The 15734-nt window shown below is 43.6% G+C and overlaps 1 protein-coding gene and 1 long non-coding RNA gene across 2 annotated transcripts in view; one reads left to right on the forward strand and one right to left on the reverse strand.

Moving 5' to 3' along the window:
- Nucleotides 1-15734, forward strand: part of LOC117355004 — a 217928-nt gene that overhangs the window by 80602 nt on the left and 121592 nt on the right. The window lies entirely within an intron of this gene.
- Nucleotides 13039-15734, reverse strand: part of LOC117354986 — a 37422-nt gene continuing 34726 nt past the window's right edge. The window contains exon 4 of the mRNA XM_033932946.1: nucleotides 13039-13496. Coding sequence (XP_033788837.1) covers nucleotides 13449-13496 — 48 coding nt within the window. The 3' untranslated portion in view covers nucleotides 13039-13448. The remainder of the gene's footprint in view (nucleotides 13497-15734) is intronic.

The following is a 15734-nucleotide window of genomic DNA, read 5'->3' on the forward strand; positions in this document are numbered from 1 at the left end:
AAACATGGAAAAGACACTCAACATCCCCAGCCCGCCATCTATCAAAAACCGAAGAGACCAACCCTGGGAGAAAGGAGAGATTTCCCGTCAGAGGCAATAAAACACTAACATGAGGATCCTTACGCCACAGTGAAAGAAACCGCCGCCACACCACCCAAAGCAGTCGAAACAGAATGCTACCTCTACTGGGATGAGGGACCGCCACCAACCGAGCATGAAGTAGAGAGAGGAGGTGAATAGGATAAAAATAATCTTGCTTCAAAAAGGTGTCAGTATACAGAGTAGTACCCAAAACCCAGTCCCGAATGTGTCGTAAAAGACAAGCATGATTATAGAGAGCAATATTCGATACCCTGAAGCCTCCCCGATCCCAGGAGCCCAATATTAACTGCCACTGTAATTTAGGTTTCTTGCCTCCCCAACAAAACTTAGATAACAAAGAGTAGAATGCCGGAACTTCTTTCTGCAAGAGGCATAAGGGAAGTGTCTGGAGAAAATACAGTCACTTTGGGAACAAAACCATCCGAAAGAGGTGCACCCTCCCCATCAGTGAAAGAGGCAACTCATGCCAGGTAACCAAAACAGAAGCAGTAGTGGAGAGTAAATGGTCCACATTCAAACGGTAAAGTTTGCTAACTAGGAACCAGCCCACTTCCCCCTCCCCTCCCGCCAGGTTCCCCGGATGTGCTCAGAAGATGCCAGCTCTCCGATTTTTTCAGATTTAGAGAAAAGCTGGAAAAGTCCTCATATTCCTAAATACTTCCCAAAAGAGTAGGCAAGGACTGATGCGGAGTAGTCAAAAAGACCAAGAGGTATTCAGCGAATGCCGCAACCTTAAAGTGTGTAGCTCCCAACTGAAGGCCACTAATATCCACATTAAATTGGAGCTCTCGAATCAAAGGATCCAAGGACAGCAGTGAGAGAGGGCAGCCCTGATGAGTGCCCTGACGAATCACAAAGGGGGTCGAGAGACTCCTATTCACCGAGATCTGCGCCACCGGATCACAATACAGCGCTTGTAAAGCATTAAAGAAAAAGGGTCCCATCCCATTCGCTCGAAGTACAACAAACAGGAACCACCACCTCACTCAGTCAAGTAAGGAGGGGGTTCTGTCCACAGCAGTCTTTTCCAAAGCCAACTCAATACGCCGAAGGTTCTTAGACACCAAGTTATCGGGCACAAAGCCCACCTGCTGGTCAGACACAAAAGAGAGCAACACCCGAGCCAAATGATTAGCAAGGACCTTAGCCATCAGTTTCATCTCGAAATTCAACAAAGATATAGGTCTATAGGATTCTGGCAGAGTCAGGTCCCATCCTGGCTTTGGAAGAACAATAATCTAAACCTGATTTAAATACCGAGGGAGGAAACCCTTAGCCACATTTAGATTAAAGATCTCAGCCAACACCAGAGCAATCTCCCCAACAAGCAACATATACAATTCACCACGATACCCATCTGGCACTGGCGCGTTACCTAAAGGGCATGCACGAATCACCCATTACACCTCCTCAGCAGTAATAGTATGCTCCAACATGTCCAAATCCCGAGCTGATAGACTAGGCAAGTCCAAGCTATCCAAGTAAAGCCTCCCATCTAAAAGGTCCATGCCTGGCGAGTCATAAAAGGCAGCAAAAATAGTTCGCAAGAGATTACTGGCGTCTTCCGTCCTATGATGAAGAGTACCAGTAATACCCCCAGACCCTCAATGGGACCGAACCAATCAAGCCATCATACGACTACTTTTGTTAGCAAAGCGAAAGACCTGAAACTTATAAAAGTCCCGGTTCCTCTGCGCCCCCCAGTGTAAAAGCTCATTCAATTCCTGCTGCGCTGCCAACAGCTGCGACTTAAGTACCAGCGAAGCCTGATGAGCATAATGTCTACGCAAAGCCATCACTCGACGTTCCAATGCAATAATTGCATTATAGCGCGTTTTAGTCTCAAAGGCCATAATGACTATGATTTCCCCCGTAGCACCACTTTCGCCGACTCCCAATAAAGATTGGGATCCTAATTGTTATGCTTAAAATCCTCCCACTTAAGGATTAAAAAGTCCTGGAAGCGTTGATTCTTATACAAATGGAAGGGAAATTTCCATTGGGTACTATCCCTCAGGAGGGTCCCCAACACCAATGAAGCCCCACCCACGCATGGTCCAAAATTTCAATGGGGCCGAGTTTCACCTTCCGTACAGCTGGAAGCAGCTCTCTAGAAACATCAATAAGATCAATTCGTGATAGCATCCCATGAGCTCGAGAAAGATGAGAGTAATCTCGTTCCACTGGGTGCAAAACTCTCTAGACATCCAGAAGACCCAGAGAAGAGGCCAATAGTGCAGCCCCCATACAAGTCTTATAAACCTCCCACCCAAAAGAGGCAGAACGATCCAACTGCGGTCAGGAACCTCATTAAATTTCCCCCCCCCCCCCCAATGATCATGGGAAGGCTTCCAAACTGCAACAAGTGGTTACATAGCTTCTGAAAAAATTTGCCTGGGGGATTGTTAGGAGCATAAAGATTACATAAAACTAAGGGCTTATTATTAAGAGTCACGGAAGCAATGAGGTAGTGCCCCTCAGGATCCCTGATAACCTTATGAGTCTGTATCTGAAGACCCTTACGAATCAAGGTCACTATACCCCCCTTCCACCCCAGAACCAGAGCCTCAAGATGGTCATCCACCCACCAAGTGCACAATTTAGCATGTTCTGCAGAGGACAGCCTAATTTCCTGCAAAAAGCGAGATTCATATTAGTATGGTTCATCAATTGTAGAATTTTATACCGTTTAACGGGGGAATGGATACCCACCACATTCCAAGAGGTTAATTTATGTTCCAGAAAAAACTAATGGAAGAAAAACATGCAAATACAGAAAATCCCATAGCAATATACTAGAGGGGCGTCCCAGCCACCCCCCCAGTTGCCCTACACTCCAAGGAGCTAGCCACACTTGTCTGAACTGAAGATTACCCCCCCAGCAGTCCCCCCACCCCCTTCTCCACCCCGTCCTCCTCCCCCCCAACTTCCCCAACCCTCCTGACCCAACCAGAACACCACACCCCAAGGGGGTGCCACTTTCAGGAAACCATATGCGCCTGTCACAGGATCCCCACAGATTCCAGAGATTTCCGGTCCCCCTCCCACCTCCCAGCAGCCCAAAAGAGAAAGAACACAAGGTGGAAAAAAACACCAGAACAGGCTGAGCTTATATAAGGTAACAGAGTCCATGGTCCAGACAACCGAGCCACCCAGAAAAGGGAGGATCCAGGGAAGCCCCCAGGGGAACAAAGAGAGCAGGAAAACAAACACTCAACCCCCCATCCCCAGTTCCTATACCGCAGCAGCGGAAGAGAGAGAGATATAGGGAGTGAGCCCTGATTAGAAAGGACAGCAAGAAATGCTCAGTAAAACCTAACAACCCCCCCCCCCCCCGTGCCCACAACTCCCACGGTAAAGCCCACAAGTGGAGAACAGCTCCCAACCAGTCACATTCAGCACTCATCCACACAGCACCCCACTCACTCCCCAAGGACCCACCCCCCTCGAGAACAGCTCCCAACCAGTCACATTCAGCACTCATCCAAACAGCACCCCACTCACTCCCCAAGGACTCACCCCCCACCCCCCTCCAACCGGGAGAGCCAATATTGAATGCCAAAGAGCAGTAGAACAGGCCCCACTGCCCCACTAAGCCAGAGATGTCCCCCACTAACCCACTCAAACTCTCATACACCACACACTGATTCCCCATCCAACAAACCCAGAAACATTACAATTCCCCCCTGTCTCTCCCCAAAGGAAAATAAGGGGAGGGGGTGGGGAAGAGACCAGGCTCCAGAGATGAGACCTTAACAAGGCCAAGCGCGCCCCTCGCAGGAGGTAAACACAAGAGTCTCAAGTCACAGAGCTCGGTACCCCAAGTGATAACAGAGCATACAAGAGCACTTCCAAGTTCATGGGATATCCTCTGGGATGTTCCCCTCCAAAAACGCCAAGTGGCCTCCGGAATATCGAAGTGATGTGCCTTGTCTGAGTGCATGACTCTCAGACCACAGGATATTGGAGAGAGAAAGGAATGCATCGACAGACAAGGCTGGTACAGAGAGTGGAAAATTTGCAATGAGCCTGAGAGACCTCCGTGGAGTAGTCCTGGAAGCAGAGGACTGGTTCTTGGCCCACTGCTGCAGAGCTGCCAAGTTACCCAGCTCCAAGGAGGGTAACTTTTAGGTCAGTCCTGCTTTTGAACTTATAACCCAATTCAGTGTTCTACATGCAGTCCCTGATAGCATCAATTGAAATCAGCACTTCAGGTCCCCGATGCACCAGAATAAGGCTACAGAAATCTAGGATTGAGTTTCCTGAACTTGTCTGCTCTCCAGCTCTACCCATTAAGCTCCTCCATTCAAAGTACAATGTTCCCCCACGAAATCGCGGTTTGCGAATCACAGACTCACTCATTCGCGGTCTGCTCCAACCACCTCTTCCTGTAGTAAAGTCGGACTACACCAATCAGGAGCTGCGTATCAAAGCAGCTCCTGATTGGTGTAGCCGACTTGACTACAGGAAGAGGTGGTCGGAACAGAACGCAAGTGATTTTCTTCACCCGCCGGTGCTCCAGCTGCCCTCCTGTCTCCCCTGTCTTTTGACAGGTGAAAAAATGCATTTGTGGTTTTTCCAAAAGTCGCGGGGGTTTCTGGAACGGAACCCCCCGTGAATTATGGCGGGAGTACTATATGTGCTTGCATAGTCCCTATTCTCACTCACAAACTATTACTGCTATCATACACAGTGGCATAGTGAGAGTGCGAGGCACCTGGGAGGGGGGGGGTGCCCCTCCCCGCTCTCTTCTGTGCACCCCACCTCCACACACTCCTTCCCCATCCCCTCCTGCCATGCGCATGCTGCTTTCCTTCCCCGTACCTCTGTAATGTTCCTGGCATGAGCAGCAACCCCCATGCTGCTGTCGCTCCAGCGTCGGCTCTTCCTCTGACATCACTTCTTAGGCGCCTGTCCAGGAAGTGACGTCAGAGGAAGAGCCGACGCTGGTTCGACAGCAGCTTGGGGGTTGCTGTTCACGCCAGGAACGTTACAGAGGTACGGGTAAGGGGAACGGCATGCACACGTAGCAGTGGAGGAGGGGTGGAGAAGAGACGGGTGGCTGCGCCCAGGACGGACCGCCACCCCCACCCCACACGCACTACTCCACTGATCATACCCTTAGCTAGGCTCTGCACTTTCCCCTGCTACTTCTGGAGAGGTGAAATCATGGTGGTGGAGGAGGTCCCTGTTAAAGGGGCCTACAAACATGTTTTATAAAAAAAAGTCTGTGTTTATTAATATAAAGTTATATATATCATTAAAAAAACAGCATATACATGTCATAAAAGATACACACCATTTTTCTTTCTCGCCTGGTGACTGGGGATCGCTGGATTTTTGGGCTGTGTGTTCTACTACGCAGTGCTAAGATTCCCGAAGAAGGGGGACGGAAGCCGCTGAATTTAGAGCAAGCACGCGCTTTGATGGTTTTTTGCATTTATTACAGCTACAAAAAAGATAAGTACCATGCATAACTTACTATCATCTCCAGCTTCAAATTTTGTTGGACTCTTTCATTAATGGTCTGATAGGAAGTATGTACGCTGAACTGTGTTTATAGCAGCAGCCAAGTATGAATGTGTTTTTTCATGTGTTTTTCACATTTTGATTTATCCTGAGCACATTTGTGCACTGTAATTCACAGTGGGGGTGAGACCGGGGCACAAAGAGTGGGCACAAAGAGTGACAGCTGACACTTTGGTCTTTCTAGTTGTATAAACTGAGGACTCCCCCCACCACACTTAATTCACTTTATATATTGTTATGTAGTGTTTGAACCATTTTCCTTGGCTCCTGCTATTTTCAGTTTATCCAAGAATAATTTTTGGATTTCTACTATATAAGATACACAGACATAGGAAAACATTATAAACAATGCAAAACACCGCATGAGTTCCTATTAACTAGCACAGTAAAATTCCACGAATTCAAATATTCTTTTAATGAGAACCATTGCAAACAAAATTGTTAATATCTGCCAGATTTTGTAGCTACATATGCCTCAAATCTAGGATCCGAAAGAAGAAAATAAGAAGAAACACAAGCACTGGCAAGTTAGATGCAAAGCATTGATAAAGACAGCTACAAAAGACTATGAAGAGAAACTTGCAAAAGAGGCAAAAACTCATAACAATTTATTTAGGTACATCAGAAGCAGAAAAGCTGTGAGGGAATCTGTGGGACCGTTTCAAGTTTATTAAAATTTATTTAATCGCTTTACATAAAATTCTAAGCGATTTACAATAAAATGGAGAACAAATAGATAAAACAAGACAAAAGGCACAAATCACAAAACTGGAACAAGGGGATGAGATTAAACCACATTTTTAAAAGAAAAGAGGAGAAAAAGATAAGGAACATATGAGTGGAAGGGAAACATATAAAAAGAAAGGATACGTGAATTACTTTGTGGTTTAAGAAAAGGATACCTAAATTACTTCGCAGATTAATGATCAAATGAATCTTTAAAAAGAAAGCACTTTAGGGATCCCTTAAATTTATCAAATCTTTTTTCCTATCTTAGAAAGGCAGGAAGTGAGTTCCATATAGTAGGTGCTGTAATAGATAACAACGTATTCCGACATGTGTTAATTACTTGGATGATCAAGGAGTAAAAGGGGCGCTCATGGAGGATAAGGCCATAGGGGAAAGACTGGATGAATTCTTTGCTTTGGTCTTTACGGTAGAAGATGTAAGAGATCTTCCTGAACTGGAAATGGTTTTTAAGGGTGATGATGCAGAGGAACTGAAAGAAATCTCGATGAATCTGGAAGATGTACTAAGCCAAATCGACAAGTTAAAAAGTGATAAATCGCCAGGACTGGATGGTATACATCCCAGGGTACTAAAAGAACTCAAACATGAAATTGCTGACCTGCTGCCTGTTAGTAATCTGTAACCAGCCGTTAAAATCGTCTGAAGTATCTGAAGATTGGAGGGTGGCCAATGTTATGCCAATTTTTAAAAAGGGCTCCAGGGGAGATCCGGGAAATTACAGACTGGTAAGCCTTACTTCAGTGCCGGGTAAAATGGTAGAAACAATTATAAAAAATAAATTGGTGGAATACGTAGACAAACATGATTTAATGAGATGGAGTCAGCATGGGTTCAGCCAAGGGAGATCTTGCCTCACCAATTTGCTTGACTTCTTTGAAGGTGTGAATAAACATGTGGATAAAGGTGAGCAGGTTGATATAGTGTATCTAGATTTTCAGAAAGCTTTTGATAAAGTTCCTCAGGAGAGGCTCCTAAGAAAATTAAAGTGTCATGGGATAGGTGACAAAGTTCAATTGTGAATTAGGAATTGGTCATTGGATAGAAAACAGAGGGTAGGGTTAAATGGTCATTTTTCTCAATGGAGGAGAGTAAACAGTGGAGTGCAACAGGGGTCTTTACTGTGACCGGGGCTATTTAACTTATTTATAAATAATCTGGAAATTGGAACGATGAGTGAGGTGATTAAATTTGCTGATGACACTAAACTGTTTAAAGTTGTTAAAACGCATGCGAATTGTGAAAAATTGCAGGCGGACCTTAGGAAGTTGGAAGACTAGGCCTCCAAATGGCAGATGAAATTTAATGTGGACAAATGCAAAGTAATACACATTGGGGGTTAGCACCCAAGAAAAGGACCTGGGTATCATCGTAGTTAATATGATGAAACCTTCCGCCCAATATGCGGTGGCAGGCAAACAGGATACTAGGAATTATTAAAAAAAGGGATGGCTAACAAGACTAAGAATATTACAATGCCCCTGTATCGCTTCTTGGTGTGACGTCATCTGGAGTATTGTGTTCAATTCTGGTCTCCTTATTTCAAGAAAGATATAGTGGTGCTGGAAAAGGTTCAAAGAAGAGCGACCAAGATGGTAAAGGGGATGGAACTTCTCTCGTGTGAGGAAAGACTAAAACAGTTAGGGCTCTTCAGCTTGGAAAAGAGACGGCTGAGGGGAGATATGATTGAAGTCTATAAAATCCTGAGTGGAGTAGAACAGATACAAGTGGATCGATTTTTCACTTCGTCAAAAATTACAAAGACTAGGGGGCATTCAATGAAGTTACAGGGAAATACTTTTAAAACCAATAGGAGGAAAAAAATTTTCACTCAGAGAATAGTTAAGCTCTGGAATGCATTGCCAGAGGTTGTGGATAGCGTAGATGGTTTTAAGAAAGGTTTGGACAAGTTCCTGGAGGAAAAGTCCATAGTCTGTTATTGAGAAAGACATGGGGGAAGCCACTGCTTGCCCTGAATCGGTAGCATAGAATATTGCTACTCCTTGGGTTTTGGCCAGGTACTAGTGACCTGGATTGGCCACTGTGAGAATGGGCTACTGGGCTTGACCCAGTAAGGCTATTCTTATGTTCTTAAATTCCACCAAGTGGAATATGAAAGCTAGATCAAATCCATCCACGAATTCAAGATAATTTTAATATACAAATATATGTTTGCCTAGGACCAATATAGTGGTAATCCAGCCCTGCAGACACTACTGACTGTAGTCCTATTCTCATGTTAAAGAATGAAAATACTGTATAAAGCAAGAGTAATTTATTTGAAAGTTTTAAAAATGCACTGATTGGAAATGACCAGAATATTTGTGAACGAGAACATGCCAATGTGTAGAGCACAGGCTCTGCTTTCTGCAGGTTATCAGGTTCTCTGATCTGTTCTTACAAAACCAAACTGTCTTCCAGGCTACAGCTCCATCTTTTGCAATGCAAAAACCAAATAACCATTCCTGAGTGCATTTGCTTATTGCTGTTTATCTGTCAGTTACACTGTGGTATGAGCTCTGTCATCACACGAGACCCATTCTCACACTCTTTTAAATGAAAGAATGCAAATTATAGGCAAGCAAATTCTAGCTTGTTTCTTCTTTTAATGAGATAATCTGACCAATATTTAAAACGTTATCGCGGGCATGAGAGGCTCCTACATGCTTAAATCACTTGTCTTTGGCTAACCGTTGATATTGAGCGGCTCTTAACTGGTTAGCACCGCTGAATATTCATGCTTAGCACCTGTGCCATGGGTGTTCTTGGGGCAGAGTTGGCACTTATGTGGTTAAGTGCTGATATTCAGTCCTTGACTGCTTAAAACAACTAAGGTCCCTTTTATAAGGTTGCGTGGCAAATGTAACACAGACCATTTGCTTCCTATGGACTGCGTCACTTTTACCACACCAGTACTCGCTACTAGGGCTTTGTAATAGCATTTTTGAGCTGAATTCATTTTGCTAGTATAAATGAATTATACTTGAGAGTTTTAATATGCAATTAATCACAAAGTTATGCTAATCTGAGAATTTGCGACTAGTTTTGTTATGATGAATATTTTAGATATTGCTATATTTTATATGTCTATTATTTATGACTGTTATTGTGATCTACTTAGAATGTTAAGATAATGTGGAAAATAAATATTTGAAAAAAAAAAAAAAGCAGTTCTATGTTTAAATGCTAATGATCTTCATTGCAAAGCCTGTGAGCAAATAGCGGTTTGCAGAGACCACCTGGGCAGCCTGCGCTGCAGTTCGGGGTTCATCCCTGCAGGATCCAACACTTCTCCTTCCCAGCAGCGGCCTTCAGCATCCTGGAAGCTTTTTCTCTGGTACTGCTTCCTGTCCCGACATAGGCGGAAAGCAGTAGCAGAGGGAAAGTTTCCAGGTTGCCAAAGGCAGTGTGTTTACTTCACTTACACTGCTGGCAGCCCGAAGAGTACAAGAGCAGCTGCCAGGAACGAGAAGGGTGAGGAACCACTAGATTCTATAGAAGGGGGGAAAGATAACTGTTTCACAGGGGTGGAGGTTAGTAGAGAGATGCTGGACCACGGCATTGGAGATGAGAAAAAAAATAAAGAGATGCCAGACCTCTTGGAAAAGGGAAGAGAGAAGTCAGACAATAGTAGGGAGGAGGAGAAAGAGGGAAGGGAAGGGGAAGAGAGAAGAGGTGATACCAGACCACATAAAGGGAGAAAGGGAAAGAGAGAAATGTTGGACAACTGGAGGAGGGCGGGAAGGAGAGAGAGATGCCAGACCAGAGAAGAGAAGGAGGAGAGAGAGAGAGAGAGAGTTTCCATAATAAGGCAGGGAGGAAGAAGGAAGGGAAAAAGAGGAGAGAGATTCCAGACTACAAGAAAGGGGAAAGAGGAGAGAGATGTTGGACTATAATCTGTTCAGGAAAGCAGGATAGGAAGGAAAGGAGGGGGAGTAGCGTTATCTGTTAAAAATTATATTAAAGCCACACAATTGCAGGATCTGTAGGGCAAGGAAGAGGCATTGTGGATCAATTTGGAAAGAGGGAATGGTAAATAAGAACATAAGAACATAAGAATTGCCGCTGCTGGGTCAGACCAGTGGTCCATCGTGCCCAGCAGTCGCTCATGCGATGGCCCTTAGGTCAAAGACCAGTGCCCTTACTGAATCTAGCCTTACCTGCGTACATTCTGGTTCAGCAGGAACTTGTCTAATTTTGTCTTGAATCCCTGGAGAGTGTTTTCCCCTATAACAGCCTCCAGAAGAGTGTTCCAGTTTTCCACCACTCTCTGGGTGAAGAAGAACTTCCTTACATTTGTACAGAATCTATCTCCTTTTAACTTTAGAGAGTGTCCTCTCATTCTCGCTACCTTGGAGAGCGTGAACAACCTGTCATTATCTACTAAGTCTATTCCCTTCATTATCTTAAGTCTTTTGGTGCATATTTTTACTATGGAAGATGCCGTCCCGTACTGGTGAACTGCTGTTACATTTACAAGATTATTCAATCCATTCTGTCGTTAACAGTGATCTCACAATCCCCTGAAGAAGGCATCTTCTGATGCCAAAACTGGGATCCTAGTTGGGACATTTTAGAAGACCTTTCTTATTAAAACAGGTCCTCAATTACAGACTTGTAACTTTCACAGAAAGGCTGGTCAACCATAGACTTTTATGTATTTTTAAGATTTGTATTAATAAAGTAACTGTTGGGTTGATTTATGACATTTCATTTGCCTCATTTTGTTTGTTTGAATTTGTGTATTTTGAGGCAAATCTCTTCTTTCTTTTCCTGACTTGTGGGCTCCAACCATGTCTAAAATCAATTTTGGCAGACGTATATTCCAAAAACTGACATATTCTAATTAATAAATAGAAATTAAAATTCCTTCTTCGACCTTTGTTATCTGGTCATTTTATTTTTATAATCTAGTCTCTCTGCTTTCCTTTGTCTTCTCTTAACTCTCATGTCAGGATCTCCTTGTCCAGTTGATATTTCTTTGTTCTCTATTTCCACCATTCATCCTCCCTCTGAGTCCCTATTTGACCTGTCCAGCTTCTCCCCTATGTATCCTTGACACTATCCTACTGCCATATTGACTATCTTCTCTCTCTGTCCTTATTCTTGGCCTGCTCAGCATCTCCCTTCTGTGCCCTAATCCTCCTTCCCCTCTGTCCATCATCATCCATTTCCCTCTGGATCTCTATCTTTATGACATGTCCAGCATTATTACTGTTTATTACTGTTTTATTAAAATTTGATATGATTGCCTATTCCTAGGTTTCTAGGCGAGTTACAAAAATAAAAATTATACATTATTTTAAATACATAAATTTACTTTGGGGGTTGACATACTGGGCACACAGGGAAGACCTCTTTATGTCCCTATCCTCCTTTTCCATGTTCAGAATTTCTCTCTGTGTCCCTATTCTCCCCTCACTCTTTCCTTTTTCCTGCACTTCCTGCCTCCCTTAGGGCTAGCATCTCTTCTTCTTTTTTCCATCTTTCCTGTCCCCTCCCATCCTTAAGGGTCAGCATTTCTCTTCTTTCTCTTTTGTGCCTCCTCCTGAAGGGAAGGCACCTCTCTCTTTTCCTTCCCTTCTGCCCCTTCCCAGGAGGGACTAGCAAGTATCAGTTTCTCTTCCGTCCTCCCTTTTGTTACCACCTCCACATGGATATCTTTGTTCCTTCTTCCCCCAAATTCCAGCATCTCTTCCTCTCCCTCCCCTGGAGTTCAGTAAATGTCCCTTTCTCTTCCCTCCCTTTTGTCACCCACACGGATCCAGCATTTCTCTTCTTCCTTCCACCTCAAATCTTGGTATCTCATCCCCTCCCTCTGTCCCTCTACGGGTCTAGCATCTCTCTCTCTCTCTCTCTCTCTGCCTCCTTTGCCTACAAGTCCCAACATCTCTTCCTTCTCTCGTCCTGTTTCAGCCTTTCTTCCTTCCATCCTTCAGTCTAGTATCGCTTCCTTCCCCCTGTCTCAGCTTACCAGCTTTGCCTCTGTGACCAGCAGCATTGAAACATGCTGCCACAGCTGGCACAGTCCTTTCTCTGATACATTCCACCTCTGATACAACTTCCTGTTTTTGGTGGTGGTACATGGCAGAAGGAAGGGGTCTACACCAGCTAGAGGTAGAATTTCTTCAAAGATACCATCTATAGAGGCAAGATTGAAGGACCTGGGGGGCATGGGGGTGGAGAGTGAAATGCCGAGTTGCAGGAAGGGGAGAAGGAATAGAAAAATTAAAGAGATGCAGTGAGCAGTAGGGAGCCAATGCATTTGAAGAGGACATTTAGGTGTGTGGGCTGGAGAAGGGGCCAAAATGCATGTCATACATTTAATGCATGAGAATTAGCATCTGTAGTCTCCAAACCAGCAGAAATTTACACACAAGAACCCAGTCAGCCACCAGAGCCTCCTGCTTGCCATACAAAGGGTAAGCATATTAAAAAAAAAATAAAAAAACCAAACCCAAAACACTAGTTATATAAACTTCTAATATATTCCTTGTTGTCTTTTCCCTAACTGAAGAACCAAATTCAGTATGCTTTCCTCATCAACTTTTATAATTTTTGATGCCCTCCTCTGCATCTTTCTTTATTTTCTTTTTTTAAACCATAAATGAAGAAATGACAACTTTGACAGATCATATATGAAAACAAAGCTGTGACACGAGCATCTCTGCTGACAGACTATAGAGTGATCTGTTGAACTTGCATCGTGAAAGCAAATATTTGTAAAACATCAAGGCATGGAAAAAACCCACTATGAAAACAATAATGTAGAGAGATGAACACACAGACAAACCACAGGCTTCTGAAAACCCTTGGTTTGGAACACATCCCATACAATGACTCTGCCATCATCAACGTGTGATCTTGTGCTTTGGAGTTAAGGTACTGAAGAATAAGAAATGCATTCCCACACCAAGATGAAAACAACTTTGCCTGCGGTGAACTGATCTGTAGCCCATCAACCAGATAAATACAGAATGCATGTAGTTTGCACAGCGGGTTGTCTTGTCCTTGCAGAGCAGAGTGGGTAGGTGGTGCAAGAACTCCTCAGCGGTAAAATTATGGGTTAGTTAAGGAAAACCTCTGTTTAAAAGCAAGCAGCGAGAATGCATAGGCATCTGCAAGTAGAAAAAAAACATATTGTTGCAAGCTTTATGCTGTAGATAAATGTAAGTATTTAAAACGACGTATTTCAAACATCCAAAAATCCAGTAGAATAAATGACCATTTTCAAACCACAAAAAAAATATTTTTTTCTTTCAAAAATGACCATTTCCTAGATGTGTTTGTCCTCAGTGCATTTATCTTTTTGACCCAATTTTTGAAAGGAAAAAAAAGTCCAAACAAAAAATGCACAAACCCCCCCCCCAACCATTGGGATTTAGGAGAGGTCAGCATTCCTACAGACTGGCCACACAGACATCCCATCAGAGCAGTGGAGCACCCTAGGGGGCACTGCTGTGAACTTCACATAGGTTATGGTGAGTCCTCAAAACACTCCCAAAACCCACTATACCCACCTGTCTACAACCCCAATAGCCCTTATGACAGCCTATATGGCAGTAGAGTAGGGTTTTGGGGGTTTTTGGTGGGCTCACATTTTCCACCATAAATGTAGTGGTTAGAGTGGCTTATGGGACTTGCTACTCTTCTCTATGGTTCACTAGCCCACCCACCAGGCTACTTAAACCACTTGTGTGCAGCTCTACTAGGCTTTCCTATACCAAGTACTGATGTTCTGGAGACAGGCATTTACTTTGGTATTCTGATCTTTGTGGTGTGAGGACGTCAGTGAGCACTGGGGGAGTGCGGGGGTATCTTACCTTGATGCATGCAATGGTCATATGGTCAATTTAGGCACCTTTGTGGCACTTAGACCTTTCTAAAACAGGTCTAGTTCCAAATGTATAAGTTCTATCCAGGATGTCTTGCAAAATGTTTGGTTATCGCAGCAAGATGTCAATGTCTAATCCGCCCTTGAGACCGCCCATAACATGCCTATCTCGTGCTTTGAATGTACAGAGGCTGGAACACCTCACCAGATGTACAGAAAGACAGTTTTGATTATCGGCACTTGGACGTCCTGGCGATTAGGATGTCCAAGTGCCGATTTAGGATGCTTTTTGGGCATCTAAGTTTGTTGTACTACGCTGCATATGCCTATCAGTGCTATCGAAATGTTAAATAGCAGCAGTGGTAAGCTTTCTTATTTATGGACTCCTGCCTTTGTTCTTTTTTACTCCTCCTTGTTGTATCTCCTGAGTAAAGATTCTTATTCACTTAAATTTCTATATCAGGGTTCCCATTTTAAGAAAACATATTTAATTTACATAAGAGGAAATCATATGCTTATACAGAACATAAGAATAGCCTTACTGGGTCAGACCAATGGTCTGTCTAGCCCAGTAGCCCGTCCTTACGGTGGCCAATCCAGGTCACTAGTACCTGGAAAAAAACAAATAGTAGCAATCTATGGCAAGGAGTGGCTTCCCCCATGTCTTTCTCAATAACAGTCTATGGATTTTTCCTCCAGGAAATTGTCCAAGCCTTTCTTAAAACCTGCTACGTTAACCGCTCTTACTACAGCTCCTAAACATTATTTACAATCAGCTTTGGGAACTGTGTACTCTAAGAACCCATTTACCTTTATGCTTTGAAATAGGACACTTGTGAAAAGAAGGACTTGTAGAAATTAGTCATAGGTGGTGGGCCACTGAGTCCATAGCCTTACCAATATTTTGCCCATCACAGCATCAGCAACAATAGAGCTTGAGGGCAGGGCTGGAGATAGGTTTATTTGATACCTCCAATCATAAAGGTGTTCAACTGCCCCTGAAATAAATAATTGGCCTGGATGGGCCGACTTGATACACTATATGATAAGATCATAAAAATAGCCTTATTGAATCAGACTAATGGTCCATCTAGCCCAATATCATGGAGGACAATCCAGGTCATAAGTAAAACCTGGCAAAAATTCAAATAGTAATAACATTATATGCCACTGATCCAGGGCAAGCAGTGACTTCCCCCATGTCTGTCTCAACAGTAGTTTATGGACTTTTCCTCCAGGAACTTGTCTAAATCTTTTCTAAAACCAGCTACATTAACTGCTCTTACCATATCCCCTGGCAACGCATTCCACAGCTCAATTATTCTCTGAATGGAAAAATATTTCCTCCTATCGGTTTTAAAAGTATTACTCTATAACTTCATTGAGTGTCCCCTATTCTTTGTAAATCTTGATGCAGTAAAAAAAATCAATCCATGTATACCCGTTCTACACCACTCGGGATTTTGTAAACTTCGATCATATCTCCCCTTAGCCGTCTCTTTTCCAAGCTGAAGAGCCCTAA

Source organism: Geotrypetes seraphini, chromosome 1 (assembly GCF_902459505.1).
Source record: "Geotrypetes seraphini chromosome 1, aGeoSer1.1, whole genome shotgun sequence".
NCBI classification, from domain to species: Eukaryota; Metazoa; Chordata; class Amphibia; order Gymnophiona; family Dermophiidae; genus Geotrypetes; species Geotrypetes seraphini.